Source organism: Xyrauchen texanus, chromosome 6 (genome assembly GCF_025860055.1).
Source record: "Xyrauchen texanus isolate HMW12.3.18 chromosome 6, RBS_HiC_50CHRs, whole genome shotgun sequence".
Classification (NCBI taxonomy): Eukaryota; Metazoa; Chordata; class Actinopteri; order Cypriniformes; family Catostomidae; genus Xyrauchen; species Xyrauchen texanus.
This window is the reverse complement of record NC_068281.1, coordinates 34717632-34739260: the sequence shown is the minus strand read 5'-3', so window position 1 is coordinate 34739260 and position 21629 is coordinate 34717632. Positions and strand designations below refer to the sequence as shown.

At 37.3% G+C, this 21629-nt stretch overlaps 1 protein-coding gene across 2 annotated transcripts; it reads right to left on the bottom strand.

The window, feature by feature from the left end:
• Positions 1-5950: 5950 nt before the first annotated feature.
• On the bottom strand, positions 5951-11876 carry LOC127644600 (GATA-binding factor 6-B-like). Of its 2 annotated transcripts, none has more exons than XM_052127855.1 (7): positions 11719-11876; positions 9982-10879; positions 8819-8985; positions 8207-8332; positions 7723-7810; positions 7528-7622; positions 5951-6690 (listed from the first exon to the last, which is right to left on the bottom strand). In XM_052127855.1, exons 2-7 carry the CDS (start codon positions 10823-10825, stop codon positions 6523-6525), a joined length of 1488 nt encoding a protein of 495 aa, XP_051983815.1. In that variant the 5' UTR covers positions 10826-10879; positions 11719-11876; the 3' UTR covers positions 5951-6522. The 2 variants fall into 2 exon arrangements, with proteins under 2 accessions (XP_051983815.1, XP_051983814.1); XM_052127854.1 differs by lacking the exon at positions 11719-11876 and adding an exon at positions 11249-11617.
• Positions 11877-21629: the final 9753 nt, after the last annotated feature.

Genomic DNA, 21629 nt, shown 5'->3' with positions numbered 1-21629 from the left:
CTTGTCGAAGTCCCGCATCTCGACCAGATTCAGCCATCGCCTGTCCGAGTGCATGCGCTGTGACCTTTGTGGCCCGGAGGTTGAGGTCGGTCGCTGAGCGCAGTTCCTGCAGCACATCAGGATCAGGACCCAGGTGCAGATCTTTTAGCACCTTGGCCTGGTGGACTTGCAGGTGGGCCATGGCATGCAGGGAGGAGGAGGCCTGTCCAGCGGCGCACTAGGCCTTGGTCGCCAGAGACGACATACACCTACAGGCCTTGGAGGGGAGTGCCGGTCGATCCCGCCAGGTGGCTGCATTTTGTGGGCACAGGTGCACCGCAATAGCCTTATCCACCTGGGGGAGCTCCGTGTACCCGTGGACCGGCCCACCATCAGTGGTCCACTGGGATTTACCCAGCAAAACCGTGCCCGTTAAATTCCGTGGGTAGAAGGTGCGATGCATGGGGAGCTAGAGTGGCTTTCCCCCAGAAGAAGGAAAGCCGCGACTGCAAAGTTGCAGTAAGAACATGAACCATCCACAAACGCTGCCTCTGTGTGATCTCTGCCCAGACATATTAGGCAGCATCCGTGGACATCAGAAGCAGAGAGGTACTGACCGCATCATGAAAAAGATGAAGCGTCCAGTGGTGTAGTCTGCACTGGCGTGCAGAAGAAGAGAAAAGCCTCTGAAATGCGCTGTATCTCTAACAGCGTATGCTCTTTTAGAGGTGAGTGGAACAGCAGCTTGCTGAAACACAACCGCTCGGCTCCAAAGAAAACATCTGTCTGAACAGAAGAATGCTTCCCTCCTTTTATACCCATATGTCCGGGGGAGGGACATGCAAATTCTGTTCGCCAATTCTCATTGGCCTTTTTTTAAAGATAAGAGGTAACCGAGGCTCTCAAGAGAGACCCCTAGTGTCACTACATTGACACAACGTCAAGTGAGAGAAGGGGAACAGGGTGAGGGTGGGGATTTTCATGAGACAATCAGGCTAGCCCTTAAATGGGAGGAGCCCACTGCTGCTGACTGCCAGAAGGTGGAGGAGCCCACTGCTTCTGGCCACCACGAGGCAGAGGAGCCCACTGCAGTTGACCGCCATGAGGCGGAGGAGCCCCCTGCTGCTGACCACCATGAGTTGGAGGAGCCTGCTGCTGACTGCCACGAGGCAGAGGAGCCCGCTACTTACCGTCAGGAGGTGGAGGAGCCTGCAGCTGACCCCCAGGAGGCGGTGGTGGTTACCGCAGCAGTGCTTCTCACCACCCCGGAAGAGGAGGAGGAGAAGGGCACCTCAACTCATACACACTCTCTCAGTTAAAGTCTAGACCACTGGTTCCCAACCCTGTTACTGGAGGCCCCCCAACACTACACATTTTGGATATCTCCATAATCAAACACACCTGATTCAACTCATCAGCTTGTCAGGGGAAATTCCAAGACCTGAATTGGGTGAGAATGCATGGCATTGCTTAGTTAGCATTGCTGTGCATTCTCTCATCTTATCTATCGGTTGGTATGGGCACATGTTGCCTATTGTCTTGGCGATATGCGCTCGTGCCATTCGAGTGTCTGCGTTTTTGTGAGAGCATGTGGCTTTTTTTTTTGTTTGTTTCTGTTTTGCCTCATGTCTCTCTGTCTTGCATCATACCCTGCCTCCTTGTTTGCTTATTATAAGTTAATTAGTCACACCTGGCCTGCTTGATAACCTTTCTGATTTCTCTCCCTATTTCAGTCTCCTTGTGTGTGTTGTCCAGTGCCAGTCCATCTTGTTTGTTGGTTTTGTTCCAGTCGGCCCTGTTCCCCTTCCAGTTGGTCCTGTGTGTTTTTCCCTTATTCCTCCAGCCCATACTTTACCTCATTTTGAGGAGTTTGAGTTTTTTTCTTTGTTTATTTTTGGTATTAATAAAGCCTTTTTGTTTTTAACTCTGCTTTTGGGTCCGGCCTCTGATTGTGACAGGGAGAACATGCGGGAAAGGGAAAACTTTCTATAAAGTTAAGATGACAATTTTAGGTGAGATGCAAATGTTAAGAAAGTAATGTTCAAGGTATAGTTCAAGGCATCCAAAAATGTTAATTCTTTGAATGGTGACAAAGGTGACTTCTTATTCTGCCTAACATCTCATTTATGTTCCATGGAATAAAGAAAGTCATGTGGGTTTGGAACAAGATGATGGAGATTTAATTATGACATATAATTTATATTTTTGAGCAAATTTTTTATTCGATTTAATACGATTTAGCACAAAGTAAAGAGAGGTTCTCTGGCACCTTTATAGATGTGAATCAAATGTGATGAACACATTTTAACATCTGCTTTCTTTGCCCAGTAAATAATACAGAGAAGACCATTATTGTAGTGAGTGTGGTTACCACATTCTTTGCCTACTTTATAGCAAAACTCTACAACAAAATAAAACAACTGGGACTTTGCGTGAAAACAGAGAGTTCCCTGTCTGTTCTTTCCACATTGATGCTTTACAATGATCTCTAGCACAAGACGGGTTGTGAAATGTTGTATCAGTATGGCAGGACATTCTGCGTGTAGATCTGTTTGCTTCTCTAGCTTCATAAAGGAGCACAAGAAGTTACATCAGAGACCTCCAATATTGGTGCCAAGACATTATCAATTGGTTGTAAATCAAAGTGCAACCCTGAGGCAGAGATCAGCACATTCATATGTCAAAGTTAACATAAACCAATAATTCATTTGGGTTGGTCTTGATTCACTAAGTTTTCAAATGTTAAATTCTGAACATTGATGCACTGAAAGGCTGTCAAAGAATATTTTATTTTATGATAATTAGTTGAACGCACTCTAAGGTAATACAACCCTATTCCAATTCAAGCAATTTTTTATTAAAATATTGGTAATATAATCAACAAATGTAGGCAAAAGTTAGAAAAGATATTTATAGTTTATGTATGATATTAAAAGAATAGTTAACTCAAAAATGAAAAAAATCCTCTCACCATTTACTCACTCTCAGGCTATCCCAGATGTGTGTCTTTCTTTCTTCTGTAGAACACAAATGAAGATTTTTAGAAGAATATTTCAGTTCTGTAGGCAAGTGAAAGGTGACCTAAACTTTGAAGCTGCAAAAATCACATAAAGGCAGAATAAAAGTAATCCATAAGACTCCAGTGGTTAAATCATGTCATTAGAAGTGATCTATTTGGTGTGGTTGAGAAACGTCCAACTTCTTCTTCTTTTGTTTTATGATGAGTCACATTCTTTGTGCATATCACCACAATCTGGCAGGGTTGGTCAACGGTGGAGATTTATGCTAAAAAAGGACATAAATATTGATCTGTTTTTATCCACACCTATCATATCGCTTCTCAAGTCATTTATTTTACCACCAAAATCTTATGGATTACTTTTATGCTGCCTTTATGTGCTTTTGGGGCTTAAAGATTTTTATCACTGTTCACTTGCATTGTATGGAATTTTTCATTTGTGTTCAGCAGAAGAAAGAAATCCATACACATCTATGACACCATGAGGGTTAGTAAATGTTGATAGAATTTAAATTTTTGGGTGAAATATTCCTTTACATTTATTTACTACTTAGAACCATTTAATGTACAATAGAACACTTCAATCGTTTTTTGATTGAATAGATTTAATAAGGGAGTATTCCTGGTTCACTACAAGTTTAGCTTAATCAAAAGCATTTGTGGCATAATTTTGATAGTCTCTGGGTTACATTGAGGCACTTACAATGGAAGTGAATGGGGCCAATTTTTGGAGGGTTTAAAGGCAGCAATATGAAGCTTATAATTTAATTAAAAACACTCACATTAATTCTTGTTAAAATTTGTGGATTATTTTATCTGTAAAGATGTTTACATATTCACTTACAGGATTATAGGTTTTACAGTGTTATGTCATCATGGCAAATTAACAAAATTGAATATAACTTTACACAGAAAAGGTCAGTAAGCAATTTTATCACACTAAAATCATGTTACCATGCATATTGTTTATGTCTTGTGGCTATACTTTGAAACGGTGTATTTTAACATTTATGGATTGGCCCCTATTCACTTCCACTGTAAGTGCATCAGTTTGATCTCAATTTTTGCTTTTTTTTTTTTTTTTAAAGAAAACATGTTTAAATTAATAAACATTGTTCCACAAATGCTGTCGGCTGATCTTAACTTGTATTGAACCTGGAATATTCCTTTGAATTCTGTAAATTAATAAAGAAACAAATTAAACTAATAGGTCAATTTAATTACTAACTGCTTTGCAAAAATGGCAACAATTTTAATTTTCTTCAGTGTGCCATTGAAACAAAAGAAAAATGTATGTAACATATGAGCAAACAATCTCACTCTTTCTTTGAACAGTGAGTATTATTGGTAAATCTGTGACTAGAAAACCAGTGAAAATGAAATGTCGTCAGTTTTGTTGTTCTATCAATATTGAATAATTCTTGGTTAAATTAAAACAGTTTTATATCTTTCAAATGAAAATAAGGGCAGGGAAAACAAAATAGTTTAGTTATGGCTCTTATTTATTATTCCAGTGTTAATGAACTAATCTCAACAAACAGAATTTAGTTTGCATAGTTTTCACCATAATAAACCCAACAATGACATTCTTCTCATACTCTGTACACTGGAAAACGTAAGGAGAGTCAATGGTTTTAAAACATTCTTATCAAAAAAATAATAAATAAAAAAATTATCTGATGATGACTGTGGAAAATTCATGGGAAAATGTAAGGGGAAAAAGACAGCATATTCATTATATTTATGGTACTTCATTACAATTATGTCCAGTGGTTCATAACGTGATAATGTTCATGTGAAGAGTATGTAGAACAACTTTAACCTCTAAATTAAACTAAATAAACAATTGTCATATGCTTTAAATATGATACCAAATAATCGAAGCTGTGTCTATACTAACCCAGAGTAATTTTAGAATCAATAAGAAAATACAACCATAAAATACAAATACGTTAATTCAAATAAAATAAACAAACACCTTTATGGTACACACTACACTGCAGAAATAAATAGTTCTGGAGGTTAAAAAGGTGGAGAACCACAACTAGAGCAAAACAGTTCTTGCGTTGTTTACACAGTGTCCCTATAACACAAAAGCTTGTTAAATTGTCAAATAGTTTACATGGAAAACTTGTAGTCGGATAACTGTTAACAGCTCAGAGGCAGTTAATCATGCACACCAAAACCACTTGAGATTGAACTCATTCATGAGTGAATGAAGTGGTTTGGATTGCTCATTATTTACCATCATTGTGCATTATGTTTGTGGCTTAGATGGTAACTCACAAGAAACTTTATTCATTCACTACTGGTTTATTATGTCACATTATTCTCCCTTAATCATTTAATAAATTGCAAAAGCAAGATCCAGAGTAAACATTGTCCGTCCATCAGCTAAAGCAGTGACCAGAGAAGTGTATCAAACTGAAAGTAATAAAAATAAAATTAAACAGCAAGTAATACACATTGATAATATGCAAATCAGTGTCATAAGTTAGGTAGTCTTCCATCCAAACGTATTTCAGCAAAACCTTTTTTCTTTTTTTTTTTGCAGTTTTGTATTGTAACAAAATATGCATCAGAAATGAAATCCTGAGTGCTGTTTGTTCTAACAAAAATCTAAAGGTCTGTTTTGCTGACTATTTACACCGTTCCGATTTCTCCATTTAGGTTTGAACTTCCAGAGCAGTTGAGAGGATCTGATCTGAGAAGTATATTCTTCATTACGAATTTGCTTGATTAGACCATTATAATTTGACAGTGATCTCAATGTGTAATCAAACAAGACACTACAAGCCTCTTGTGACCTTTGATACCCTGTTTTAAACCATCACATAAGAGCTTTTTTTATTTTTCATTTTTTTTACGGTGTGCAGGTAGGTGAGCACATCACAATGCGACAACATCATTGAAACAAGACTTAAAAGGAAAGGCAAGGCTTCAATCCTAATCTATTTGACATTATCTTTATTGACAAATACAGTATATGCATTATTTGAACAACCGTAGCTTCATAAATATGTTTGCATTCATCAGTTGGAAGACCTTTGCACTTTATCTTCAATTCCAGTTTCAGAAAAGATCAACCATTTTTTTCTCTTCATCACAATCCCAATCAACAACCGTGTCTTTCCAGATAGGCAAAATATCTGTTAGCATTAATATATACAAATCTAATTTGAAAAAATACATTTTGTTCCACTTTCTCCTCCGAGCAACACTCATGGTGTGGGGTGTGCTCTGAAAGTACCAAAGGCATATAAAGACTCTCTCAAGTGTTGTCCTCTAGTGCAGAGTGCCACAGATAATCTCCAGTATGGACACCCAGTCAAAGTATTCCACGGGTGATTCAAAAACTGGAGTATTTGGAACAGATAAGGCCTCTGCTCAAGATCAATAACACAGACCAAAAACGGATGACAGCCAAACACCCTGCCAGAACCGGCCACTTAAAGCACAATGCCAAAGGGATGTTCTAAAGAGCTGAAGGACGCCGCATGGCTCCCATCTCATAATGCCAGGGTTTAGGCCAAGGCCATAGGGCACCAAGTGTCCCCTCTCACGGAGGCTGCCACGTCAGCTGTGGACGTCAGGCCTACATTCGTGTAAAGACTCTGCTGTCCGGGGTACTTCACCATGGAGCCTGTCGTGCCTGGAACCTCAATTTGACCCACCAGCGTCGAAGAGTTGACCTGGATCAAACCAATTAATATTAAAGCATGCCTTTATGCACTGTAAAAATGTTAACCTAAAATGTGCTTTATGTGAATTAACTGGTTTGATTCAAGTCAAAAATATTATTAAACATCTCTGAATAAACTTGAAGGCATTAAGTTAAGCTCAGCTGTGTAGGTCCATACAATGCAAGTGAATGGTGGTCAAAACTTTGAATCTCCAAAAGGTACATAAAGGCAGCATAAAATTTATCCATGTGTCTCCAGTGACTAAATCCATATCTTCAGAGCAATATGATAGGTGTAGGTGAGAAACAAATCTATAGTTAATTCCTTTTTACTATAAATCTCCACCTTTGACCAGCCTCGACCAGTAGGTGGTGACATACATGAATAATGTGAATGCCATGGGCAAAAAGCAAAGAATGTGAAAGTGAAAGTGGAGATTTAAAGTAAAAAAGAACTTAAATATTGATCTGTTTCTTGCCCACACCTATCATATCACTTCTGAAGAAATTTATTTAACCACTGGAGTCTTATGGATTACTTTTATGCTGACTGTATGTGCTTTTCAGAATGTAAAAGTTTTGGTCACCATTCACTTACATTGTATGGACCTACAAAGCTGAACTATTCTTCTAAAAATATTCCCTTGTGTTCTTCAGCAGAAAAATAATCATACACGTCTGAGAAGGCATGAGGGTGAGTAAATGATGAGAGAATTTTCATTTTTGGGTGAACTATCCCTTTAAACAGCACTTCATTAACAATGATAAATGTAAAACAACACACTTAGATTTAAGTTTGGCCCATTACTGACTAGTTCTAGACAAATTTATTTAAAAATGAACTTACTGAAGTTACAGGCACCTGCGTTGATGATGGACTGTTTTTCGCGCACTCCTCAGAGGACGATGAGGAAGTTGGAGTCATGGGGACAGAACTACTCCCTGTATCATTTTAACAAGTTAGTTGACCACCAAGATTACCAATTACCATATACACACCGAAATGAAAGATGTTTTAATGTGTCTGTGTGTTATAACATACCAGATGATCCCTTTGTTTTATTCAAGGTTTTTGGTTTTCTTTTCCTTGTCTGAATACCTTCTTTCTTCATGGCAAGTGGGCGAGGAACCTGAACAAAAAAACAACAACATGAAATCATATTTTACATCACTGGTAGCCTACAAACAAAGTCTGTTTATCTTACTTTCATGTGATAATAACTTTTGTCTTTTTTATTTGCAAAGGATAAAGGAAAAAGTATTAACCAAATGACAACAAACTAAAAATCTATATACAGTTGAGCCCAAAATCTACCTAGAGGGTTTTGGAGAGTAAAATCCATTCAACTCAAAAAAGCAAGGTAACAGAAGCAATAGGATACCACCTTAAAGACCTCATAAGATACGATAGAGCAGCAATAGTATCTAACCAGAATGTATTTATTTCTTTGAAATGATCTTTATCTTTTGCTTGCCAGTTTTATGTTAGAAGACATCTTGATCACGGAATGTCTGTTGTTACCTACCCCATGTAACTTTGTGTAAAGTCCACAGGCGTTGCACACGGGCTCTCCGTCCGCGTTTCTTCGCCACAGTGTTGTTGTGCTCGTCTGACAGTTTGCGCAAGACAGACCAATCCGCCTTGAAGACGACTTGAGACAGAATAAATGAACAATTGCATTATATATTTAAACAGACAAAACCTCTCATAATAATATAGCCAAAGATTTAGAAACTTTTACATGAAGGTTTTGTATAAATGTTGACTTTAGGCTGTTGAAACAGCAATTTCTAAAATATTAGACCTACATAATATTCAAAGTCATTTTTAAATCAACAACAATAAAAAGGGGCATTCTTATATATATATATATATATATATATATATATATATATATATATATATATATATATATATATATATATATATATATATATATATATATATAGTAATTATTCGATGCAGTCTTTTTGTTGCCAAATTAATGTCCAATGTCTGCAAACGTGTGACGCCAATACAAATAGCCTTTATCATGGGAGTAGACCTGTGAAGATGTTTCCAGATAACCTTTGGCTATTGTTTGAAATAAATAGGCTGGAAAATGAGTGGTTAAGTAGCTCGTCGTGTCGGTGCTCACCATACGCTTCTGAGGTTTAATTAATGGCCGGCTGAGTCCATTCATTTTGCTGTACAGACCGCAGGCGTTACAGAGAAAGTGACCCGTGCCGTCGCGTCTCCACAGCGGGGTGGAAATGGAGCCGCAGTTGACGCACTCGCGGCTCTCCATCATGTCCTCCAGCAAATCTGACACACAGACATTTCACCTTCAGTCAACATCATCAACTTCAATGTATACCAAATTAATTGACTTGAGACACATTGTAACAGGCTAATGACATTAATGACAGATGTGATGTGTTTGTCAGTTCAATAAATAAACAACTAGCCTAAATAAATAAACGAATTAATCTAATATAATTATATAATATAATACTATTTTCTATCCAAATTTACACATTCAAAATCAGAAATCAGAACTGGCCTCACTTTTTACATTACTGTTATTTTTCACAAGTATACTGAGTAATTCTTATGTAGGCCACTATATATATATATATATATATATATATATATATATATATATATATATATATATATATATATATATATATATATACGTGTGTGTGTGTGTGTGTGTGTGTGTGCGCGTGTATATATATATGTGTGTGTGTGTATATATATATATATATATATATATATATATATATATATATATATATATATATATACATACATGTAGATATAGATATTTATTTATTCATTTTACTAAACGTAGCCTATGCAATTATATTGTTTTGTAATTGTAATTATTTTAACATGGACAATAATGCGCATATAGGCTAAATTCTTGCCTTCAACACACACAAGATCCCATGTGCTACAACTTTAGAAATGCGTTGGCAACGTCAAATATTTTGTAAAAACTGCTTCAGGGTCAGCAAAGAGATTTAATTTATAGTTTAATTATACACAAGTATATTTGAATGCTGTTATTATTCATTTATGAATGATCATGCAACATGGGCCTATTTAACATCACTTTAAAGGCCTTTTTTTTACCTAATTATGGAGAACAACTTGCGAGGTAAAAATTTAAGAATTAATAGATAAACGTAATACACTTATATAAATAACAAAATACCAGAAAAATAACCTGAGTGTGTATATATATATATATATATATATATATATATACATACTTAAAAAAGTGATACAGCTGACATGATGAATGTAGCTTACCTCCATTCGGTCCTCTGATGGACAGTGGTGCGCTTCTGGATTGCAGGGAATGAAGCATGGAGTTCTCGAAAGGCCCTGCTGGCCACGCCGTCGGTAACTGCGATAGCTGCGGTGCAACGTAAGGAGGATACGGACTGCTATAAGATCCACTTATCGGTCGTGAAAGATACTGGTCTCGACTACTGACATTCAATGGATAGCTGGTATCCCTCGATGTGCTGTTATTCATGGGTGGACTGGGCGAGTAGTGGAACCTGTTGGAGGTGTGTGGGCTTCCAGTGCTGTAGGACGGGCTCTCTGGGGCGGACTGCGACCAGACCGAATGACTGCTGACCGCATGGCTCGGCTGCGATGACACGCTGGGTTGAAGGTACGACAAACTCGGTATCATCGTCCCGACTCGAGACGTCGGAACGTATACGGGAGAATTGGGGTTGGAGTGCATGTAACTGGCCGGCGGCGAGTCGTTATAGCCGGCCTGACTCTGGGCCGCGGCGATGGCCAGCGTCTGATACATGTCGGTAGGGTCCACAATAAGGCCTCCTTTATGCGCCTCCCTGGTGTGTCCGCCTGAGATGATGAGTTTGTTGCCCTGGTCTAAATCCGTGAAGAGCGTAACGTCGTCTGAACTGGGCAGGACGTTGTTGGGATGCCCAAAGTGAACGTAGGAGTGTAGGGGCCTGCCCTCGGTGCGTCGGGTTCCCAACGCGTCCAGGTGCGTCGGTGATCTCAGCCGGTCTCTCCGGTCCGTGTTCAGGTAGCTCTGCTCTGCCGGAGACCCTGGACTGCTGCTGCTGGACACTTCGCGCTTGACCATGGACCAGCTGTTATCACCCAGGTCCATCCAGGATCTCTTTCTATATCCCTCTGTGTGTGGAAAATGGAGAGGCCGAGGACACTGAAAACGAGAAGATGAATTAAGGATGACTGTTTTGTGGGATAAGGTGGGTATATAGGCCCAAAGCACAAAGTGTGAATAGATTGTTTTTAAAATAAACGAAAATGTACACTTAAATTTCAAATGCACTGCATGTAGAGGGTTCAGAGCACCCAGACAACTATTGTTAACGTTCCTAAGATACCAAAGCAACTTTACCAAAGAGAAGTTTTCTCTAAAAAAACAAAAACAAACAAACTTCCATATAAAGTTTATTAAGCGGGCAATAATTGCCGCAAATATTAAAATAAATTCGAATTGATAGACTATACGTAATGTTCACTTTTCATGACAGGGCACAGTTTCACTTCAGAAATCGCGTAAACTTACCCAAATCATTTCATGCTTGTAATGCCAGTGTTATGACATGAATGACCGCACACAACTTCAAGATATTCCAAGGAAACACATGCGCACATAGCTACTACACACACACACACACACACACACACACACACACACCATACAGGGCTTTACACTGAAGATCTGAATCCATCCGTGTCATGAGCCCGTCCTCCCTCCTGATGTAGTCTCATCATAATTACCACAAAAAAACTCACACAGCGTAAGAGATAGGAAACAAAACGTAATATGTCTTTTCAGAAAAGAGATAACCACTTGATAAGACCCACAACAGATAAGAGAGAGGGAGAGAGAGGGAGAGAGAGAGACAGGGCAACAAAACAACACCCGAAATGATTTAGGTCCTCCTCAGCCCCAACAACCAGATGTTTGCCTAGAGCTGGGGAAGACATTTATAGTCAAGACGGAATATTTGGGAAGAAAAAGTCAGCACTGACCTATTGGTGGATTGCCATAAGTTGCTGTTCGCTGGATCCCGCGGTTCTGTGGTGGCAGGTCTTGGAGAACATTGGGAATGGAAGTTCTCCGTTCTCTCGTGACGATGTTTAAGAGAGGAGGCGCCTCCTGTTGCTCCGAGCCTCTGATTGGATTCCAGCTTGAGCAAACACATCTGCTCTATAGGGGTGCTGCTCTTCACTTTCCGCCCAACTTAGTTTTCACGTCCTTGATGTCCAAAGGAAAATCCAACTCTTATATATCCGACGGCATTTTCGAAAGGGAAGAAACATGTGTGATTGCTTCACTGAATATTTAAGACATAAGAAAATCATTTTGAGATCATTGTAATTTAAACCAATACATTGTAATAAAACGTGTAAATAAATGGCATCATTCATTAATTGCATAACATAAAAAAATATATATATTTGATGTCCTTTTTCTTAAATGTGTGCATATACAGTAGTTTGAAAAATGCTGTAGAAAAATAGTTGGAGGAGTAAATGATATAGCCTATTAATGCATTTTCGATTTCTGTAAAAAATAAAAATAAACAAAGCACTGCCCTGATGTATTGTGGATGTATTATGTTGGGGTAACCATCAAAAAAGTGTGATGAACTCACTCATTCTTTTATTTGTTCTGATGTTGAACATTTTCCATGCTATGTAAATGAGGTCGTTGCTAATTAGTTCATCTAAGACGATGGGACATCATTTAGGCTTGTAAGGGATACACAAACACCCAGCGGGCAATGGGCATTACTGAGTGCTTGACTTTGAACAGGTGATAATTCATTCAGGCAGAATATACATTGTATTGTGACGTGATCAGGTGTGGGTGGATGTCAGTTGGATTCATCTTTCTGAAGTCGTGAGGGTCCCTGACGCTTTTCCATATATTTAACGAACATAGAATTATTTCCAGACCTGTTTTGCATGTGTTCATGAAGTCACCGTAATATAATATATTTAATACATGAACACTGTATAATATGATAATTCTAAGTAATGTTATTAAATCAATTCACAATAATATATATAAACTTTATATATATATATATATATATATATATATATATATATATATATATATATATATATATATATATATATATATATATATATATAAAGTTTCCAAAAATTTTTAAGGCTTTTTAAGCGCATCGCAGATGTTTAAATATGATATGTATATATATATATATATATATATATATTAAATATGTCATATGTCATATTTAAACATCTGCAATGCGCTTAAAAAGCCAAAATAAATATTATGCGCTATTTTTGTTTTCGGTAATTTACTACAAATCCTTTAACTTTTAAGTCATGATAACGATTTATTAAAATCGAATTTTCATCATTTATTCTCTGCAGAAATCTCGCTCTCTTAAGTGCAATAAAAAGAACATAATTCTAACTTTATTTGCACAGCAGCTGCATTGAAGTATTTTCCCCACGAGACGCTATCCAGACCATTTTCAAAGCAGTGTGTGAATCCATGACCCGGGCGTCAGTCTGCTGTCTGTCCTGCAGTGATTTGACAGATGAGCTGTTCTCTAAATGTGTCTCTTTGATAACAAAGACACAGTGAAATCAAATTGTCTGCTGTCTTCCAGAAACCACCGCAGACTATTTACATTTAGGGGGGAAAAAAAGAACAACTCACGAGGATAATTTTGTATAGGACATTTTGTTTTATATAGTTAATTTGAATAAGAAGATTTTAAATTAATATGCGTTTGATCATTGATAAGTATATATAGCCTACTAAACGCTAACTGATTGCGCTGAGATAAAATAACATAATCGATTAGCCATGATAAAACAACTATAACAAACTAAGCATTCATTTTCAACCACCAAGCAACAAAATAAGAAGAAAAGCCTAATAGATAATAATAATAATAATAATAATATATAATAATAATAATAATAATAATAATCTCCAATGTTTAATAATAGCTACATTTAAAGACGACTCAAACCCGTTTCTCAGAACTAAAAATCGCATTGCGGATTTCCTGTTTATTATTATGATTATTATTATTTAAATATAAAATGGACAGTTGGTTGACATTTAGCCTAATCATTTAGTAATTTTTTTAATATACACTAAATTTGTACTAATGCGAAGCATACAAAAATGAACTTGTATTTCCAGTGTTTCAGTGTACGCATTACATAGACTGTCATACACATTAGGCATATCAAGATTATCTCTGCAGCCTGCTGTTTATTGTCTTAAAAACAAGAACTCGCTGCTTTTCGAAATAATAAGTAATAATAAGGTCGCATTTTGAATAAGAAAAAAAACCTGAGCATATTGTATTGAAATCACAGCCTTAAAGTTATTCTCATGAATACTGGCTTTAACACAAGCAAAGAATTGTATTTATTTATTTATAAGGCCACTGCAAAGGGAGTCTTTATCAGACTGTCTTCATGTGTACTTTGACCTCACCGTGTACAACGAATTTAACGAACACTATAGGGACACAATCAGTGTTTGTGCCAATAAGGGTTCTTTAACAGATAAAGATGTCTTGCACTGACCAATAATTTTAATGGCAGTATTAAAATAAGCATTTTATAATCAATAATATGCATAGCAATATTAATAATAATATAAAAAACAATAAATGCCTTATTATAAAATGTATCATCATAAAACTATTACAATTATTATTAGTAGACCATTACTATGAATTCTTCATATTATTAATATTATTACAATTATTATTTTATTATTAGTAGTAATAATAATTAATAAAACAATAACTATTCGTGGACAAGGATTTTGAATTGTTTTCATATCAAATAAAATATATTACTGTATGGCCTATTTATATGGAATTTATTTGTTAATCACATTCTATTACATAATTAGTGCAAGTAGTGCCGTCAGAATAGTTTTTATCTCCATTTAATTAGACAGCCTCAGGGAGGTAAGGGAAGTGACGTTTGTAATGAATCCTTGTCATATCAGATTTGCTAGTTTTGCTTCAAACAATGTTTCTTGTATCACAGCCATTGCATAGTTAGTTTGCTGTGTGTTGTACACCACTAGAGTTGTTACTGCATGAAATATGATGACATAGTGATGAAATATTGCCTCTGGTGACAAATTGTAAGATGGGGTGTTGGCTTTACCTTGGAAGAACAGTCATAGCACAATAACTCACCATTGTGAATAGTGCTCAACAAATTATGAAAGATACATGAAATTGTAACACATCCGCCTCACCCCCATGCCCCCCAAATACAAACAAACACACACACACACACACACACACACACACACACACACACACACACACACACACACACACACACACACACACACACACACACACACACACACACACACACACATATGTTGGTCTACCTATCATTATGAGGACTTTCCATAGACATAATGTCTTTTATACTGTACAAACTATAGATTCTATCCTCTAAACCTAACACAACCCCTAAACCTAACCCTCACAGAAAACATTCTGCATTTTTACATTTTCAATAAAACATTGTTTAGTATGATTTTTAAGCGATTTGAATTATGGGGACACTAGAAATGTCCTCATAAATCACATTTATAGCATAATACCCTTGTAATTACTAATTTGTAACTTACAAAATTGTCCTCGTAAATCACAAAAACACGCACACACACACACACACACACACACACACACACACACACACACACACACACACACACACACACACACACACACACACACTCACAAGGAAATTATTTGCCTTAAAAGGTTTAAAAGCAATATGCAAATGTATGTTCTAAATTACCTATTTGATGTTGAAGACCCCTTGAATTTAAAAGGATGGCACTGATTTATCCTAAATATATAAATAATAAAAACTTCTTTACACAGTACCAAACACTCAAGTTCCTTCCTGCATTTCAGCAATTCACTCTCTGTCCCATTTGTACATTAAAATTGAACGTATTTACTTATGGTTTATGACATATGTCATTACATTTTTATGCCTGACACTGCCTTCTCTGGCTGAACTGAAAGTCAGAGAGTGTCACCTTTTGAGAGGGACAGTTAGAGGCATAGGCTATATGTAACTGTTTGCAGTAGTAGATGATTAAACAAGAAAGTGTAAAAGCAACCTTTGTGTGTATGTGACGGTGTATATGTGGGTGTGTGGGAGAGGCCTTCGATAGTAAACGTGTTAACAACGTTCTCACAGATCTGTAGTCACACCCTGTTGGAGTCATGCAATTCACCGCCATGACGACTGTTTTTCTCTTAGTAACCTGCTCTCAGTGTCAGCGGTGAGAATTCAGTGAGATAGAAGCACTGAATTGTGGAGGAAGTAAAAAAGGGAGAACTTTGTATCTGTCTTGAGCTGTGCCAGGATCGTTTGCATGTAATACAGTAGTAGTGGATAAAATACATCTATATTAATATTAATATTCTATAAATCTTATATAGATGGATAAACAATGCAACTGGATCAAATATTAAATATTAATTAAACAGTGTAGCTGCATTATGTTAGTTAAATTAAGCTGCTAAATTGTATGAAAATGAAGTTATTAAAAATTCTAAATAAAATGTGTTTCCTGTTTCTACAGAGCATCCAGCAACTTAACTTTTTTAAAATGTGAATAGTGGCATTTGTTTGTCATGGCATTGCATTAATGCTGCATTCTACATTTGTTTATTTTTGCCTTTTTTATCTTTATAGCTTTAGCTTTAGTGAAAAGAGCATAGTTTTATTTGGCATGTTTGAATCCATTTCTGTGAATAGACCCAATATAGTGTGCATGGATCCTGTAGTCATTATGGCAACATCCTAGTTTAGGGATGCTGGTGTTAAATATGATAACTTTTTACACACTGTGACAAAGATTATTATGAATAAGAGGAAATAACTCTTGTACAGAAGATCAGCATGAACAACTCCAAAAGGTTTTCCAGAATCTATTCAGCAGTGAAGAGCTGAGAGCAGTCAAGCACATTAGATGACCCATGAGAGATGAGCTGGATATTACAGATAAGAGCCCCAGTCATCCGTCATTTGATTCAAGTGTTTAAGAAACTATTAGAGCTAGAGCTTAGTTGTTAGGACCTGTTTATACTCTATATACAGCAGTCAGTAGATATAGTGATGGCTGCATTATGGAACAGATATGATTTTGGTTTCTTTATAATGTAATGTAATATAATGTAATAAATGTAATATAATATAATATAATATAATATAATATAATATAATATAATATAATATAATATAATATAATATAATATAATAAAATCAAATATAATATAATACTTTTTCATCGAAATTTGCACAGAAATTGACTCAGTATATGTTTTTTCTGTATATTATATAAGTATTCATAGTCATTCTTATGTAGGCTAAAATAAATATATATATTTTAATTTAGTATTTTTTATTACAAATTACTTATGTATGCTATGTAATTTTTGTATTGTAATTGTAATGATTTTAATGAACATGAAATATACGTATAATATAATAAATTAATAATGAACAAAAACAACAATAATAATAATAATCATAATCACAATAATAATGATATTGATATTATTATAATTCTTGGCATTATATATGGTAAATATAAGAATTAATACATACGAGACTAAAATGTATAATAAATACATAAATAAATAATGACCCAATACATATTTTTAAATATGTTTTTTAAAACTGCCACAATTTACTACCACAATATTTATTTATTATTATTTCAATTTTCTGTGATTTATTTGCTTTTCTATTTTATATAGAACCATTAAATACACACAAAAAATACTAACTAACTAACTAACTAACTAACTAACTAACTAACTAACTAACTAATTATGATATTATAGTAAATGTGATGTGATGTAATATAATAGCTGTATTACTATTATATCAGGTAAATATGAATAAATAATTACAACAAGGCAACTATCTAATTAACTGACTGACAAACTATCTATATATACTGTATATTTAAAAATGAATGACTTGGTGTGGATTTGCATAAAGCTGAAGTTCTGGGGCATCTTGCCCTTTAAGAGTAGGAACAGTATGAATAGATCAGCTCTACACTGGCCTGCATTTCTGTGTGTGCCTCACCTTTGAACCCTTCATAAGTACCACAATGTGAAATCAATTTTCTTTAGCCACTGCCTGTATGTGACCGCTTCCACCACTGCCCTCCAAAAATAAAACAAAGCTTTTGTTCTTTGAGCAGTGTTTTTTTTTCCATACACCGTCCAATCAGCCCTCATCCTGCAGTGCTGTGCCTGTGTTTTGTCTGGGGGGAAGGTCAGCTTTGTGGTACATACTGCGGCTTTCCCTGAATCAGCTGTTTGAGCACCAGTGGACGCTATCTACTGTCTATTCTGACAACTGCTACATCACCAGAGGATGAGACTTGGGCAGCCAACAAGAGGTGAGAAAAGCATGTGCCTGAGTAATATCTCTGACAAGGTGCCATGTCTGTGACGGTCATGATTTAGTTTCATGGATATGCAGGACGACATGATTATTTGTGATATTGTACTTTGGCAATGATAAATAAGGATCGCTGATATGATTTTCCAAATTAATATATAAATAAAATAAATACTATGCATTTTTTATTTGAAAAGCATATTCAAGTAGTACTCAATACCTTTACTTTTAACATAGCTCATATATCTGTATTAAAAAATATATTATAAACCTACAAAGCAAAAACAAAACAAAAACCAGACAAAAGAGGGAAATGAAAACGACACAATATTATATTTGTTTAACAAAATAAAAGTGTGATAGTCAGTGACAGCCATATCATAAATTCCATTTGCTCAGTATTGTTAAAATTCATATCTGCTGTTTAAGAGAAAAAGTCATTTTCATCATATCTTTCATGACATTTAAAACAAATATTTGTGGCTGTAACAATTGATTATATACAGTATATATGTGTAGTTTTAACATCCAGCAGACCTGTTAACCCTTTATGTGGGGGTATCAGTCCCAAATTGTTTACTTTAAACTTTTCTGGACTTTCAAGATCTAATTGTCTCTCTATAATAATGTATTTCCTGCCAACAGGACTGAATTTCCTTGCAACCCCAAAAATGTGACAATGGTTAACGTATGTTTAATGGTTAATGTAAATCACCATATTGTCTCCAGAACATTTTATCTTCAAAACTGGGATTTTCTTTTCAAGTGTAATAAACAAACATCCACATTCTTCCAACAAAATATCCTCAGAATAAAAGATGCAGTTGTTTGCTTTTGAAGAGTACAAATACATTCCCATTCCTCATCAGATTACTGTAATCTTAAAGTTGCTTCATACTCGATGCAGTCTTGCATGGTATGTCAAACACAATGAGGTATAACCTTTTAAACATAACTTGAGATTACATTCAACTCGGATATTTTAAAAGTGAAGTTTTGATTCAGCGGCACAAGCCATATGCAAGGGTACGAATGGTACCCTTCATCTTTGCATGGAAACATGTTGTCATGCCTCAGACGGTTTCTTTCCAGTCCTTTGTCTGGAGAACAAAGCTGTTCACGATAAGATCTCACTCTGCTCCATAGGAGTGAAGTCCCACCATGGCCACCATGATATGGCACTGTATCCCGTGTCCTGGTGACCATGCAAATTCACCATACATGACCTCTATGGTAATACACACAGACAACATAGATTGTGACCACTGTAAGAGCTATCAACTCATAAATACATATGCATTCTACGTTCTCCAGTTATGTTTTTATCAGGTCATCAGGTGCTTATTCTTTCAGCACCAGCTCTGTACCAGGCACTGTTAGAGAAGGGCTCACTGTTTGCCTCTCTGTTTACCCATGGCGGGATTTAAGTGAGTCTGGATCTGCTCCCTACAGGGGAAAAAGAAAGGAGAAGTGCGAGCCGCAGTGATACTATCGAAAAATAATGTGTCACTCCCTCTCACTTCTCCTAGACTGATTGGTTTTTAAGTTCTGGTCCTTCAGCTCATGTTCTGACATATTTCAATACAAGTGACCAGACTGCAGTGCTATTGGGTTTATTGGGTTTGTTTTTGAAAAGGCATCCTACGCCATGAAGCAGCGGAACTTGGAAATGGGAGTTGTATCTGGCAGATCTGCTGTACGTATAATGCTGTCATTGTGGAGAGGTTTAGAGGAGCATGGGAGAGCAGAGCTTTGTGCTGTAGACAGATATACAGCACTTCCATGTAATGTCTCTACAGCACGTATGCAGACTGTCAGAACTCCACCTTGTCCTTCTTTTAAACAAGCTTTTTCTGTCAAAAACAAATGTGAGTTGTGCTTGCCTGTACAAAACTGATCGCCACAATGCTTTAGTGTTGCGGGTTGTTATGAGGATGTTGCTATGTAGTAGCTGCTGGGGTCACATGACCTCACCATAAAATGATAGAGTGATTTGTAAATTCTATTCACCCTGTGCCGAATTAAAAGCACTACAACAACACATTATTTCATGTTTTATCTTGTAAATTATAATTGTTTTGCTTGAAAATATACATTCATTTAAAATCAGATGATTGCAACATACTCCACAATGGACAGTCAAGTTTGTACCACCGTGTTACAGCACATTTTCTTCTAATAACACTTATTAAGCATTTGGGCACTGATGACACAAGTATGTGAAATTTAGCGAGCAGAAACGTTTCCCATTCATCTATTATGCAGGTACACAACTGCGCGATTGTATGAGGCCTTCATTGCCGTGTAGTGCAATGCACAGATGCAAGTTAAAGGAATGTTCTGGGTTCAATTCAAGTTAGGCTCAATCGACAGCATTTGTGGTATAATGTTGATTACCACAAAAAAAAATTTTTGACTCGTTTGTCGTTTGATAAAAATCAAAAACGTTTGGTTACGTATGTAACCTCCGTTCCCCGAGGGAGGGAACGACACGTTGTGTCGGAGAAGCGACACTAGGGGTCTCCCTTGAGCGCCGATATTCACCTCTGATCTATTGAAAAGGGCCAATGGGAGTTGGAAGTCAGTATTTGCATACCCCGCCCCCGGACATACGGGTATTTAAGCGGGGCAAATACGGGAGTTCATTCAGGATTTTTCTGAGGAGCCGGAAATGGTCCGGCCACAACAGTGGCTCGGTTCAGCGACATGGCGGAGGAAAGACACAACGCATCGTTCCCTCCCTCGTGGAATGGAGGTTACATACGTAACCAAACGTTCCCCTTCTGTTGCTCTCTCCACGTTGTGTTGGAGAAGCGACACTAGGGGACCCATTCCAATCTTGCCATGCGCTGAACCGTGTACGTGAACCGCCGATACAGAGGCAGGCAAGGATTTCATCCAGTGCCGCGCATCGTCTGTACCTGGCTGCACGTACCCTTCCCCAATGCCCCATAAGAACATCGGAATCCTTCTAGTTACCCTGGGAGGGGAACAAGGCGATGTTTGGCCTTCTTATTTTACCTGTGGATCCCCTATACCAGTACGGGGTGGCCATCAGGTTACCCGCAGTGGCTTGGGTCGGCGAGTTCCTCCGCTGAACCGCGGACCCGGAGGGCTGGGGAGGAATCGACCAGGGTCCCAACTCGGAGTGGGGCGCCCTGGGAAGAAGGCGCACTACTTTACCTTGACGTCAGGAAAAGTGCGCTGGGCGCAAGCGATCCACCCGGCCGGTCGGTCTACGTGTTACCGAGTTCTATGGGCTCGGACCTGAGAAAACACGAGACGCAACCGACTCAACGCGGAGGTTGTAAAACCTCGCGAAGGTGTTGGGTGTTGCCCAACCCGCGGCTCTACAGATGTCTGCTAGGGAGGTGCCCTTGCCAGTGCCCATGAGGACGCAACACCCCTTGTTGAGTGAGCTCGGACCCGCAAGAGTAGGGGCACGGCCTGGGTGTGATAAGCCA

Coding starts and splice junctions, on each gene's coding strand:
- LOC127644600 (XM_052127854.1), bottom strand. Junction 7,623..7,722: donor TAAAACAAAGGGATCATCTG/GTATGTTATAAC, acceptor AAAATGATACAG/GGAGTAGTTCTGTCCCCATG. Junction 6,691..7,527: donor CGCAGGTGCCTGTAACTTCA/GTAAGTTCATTT, acceptor GGTTTGATCCAG/GTCAACTCTTCGACGCTGGT.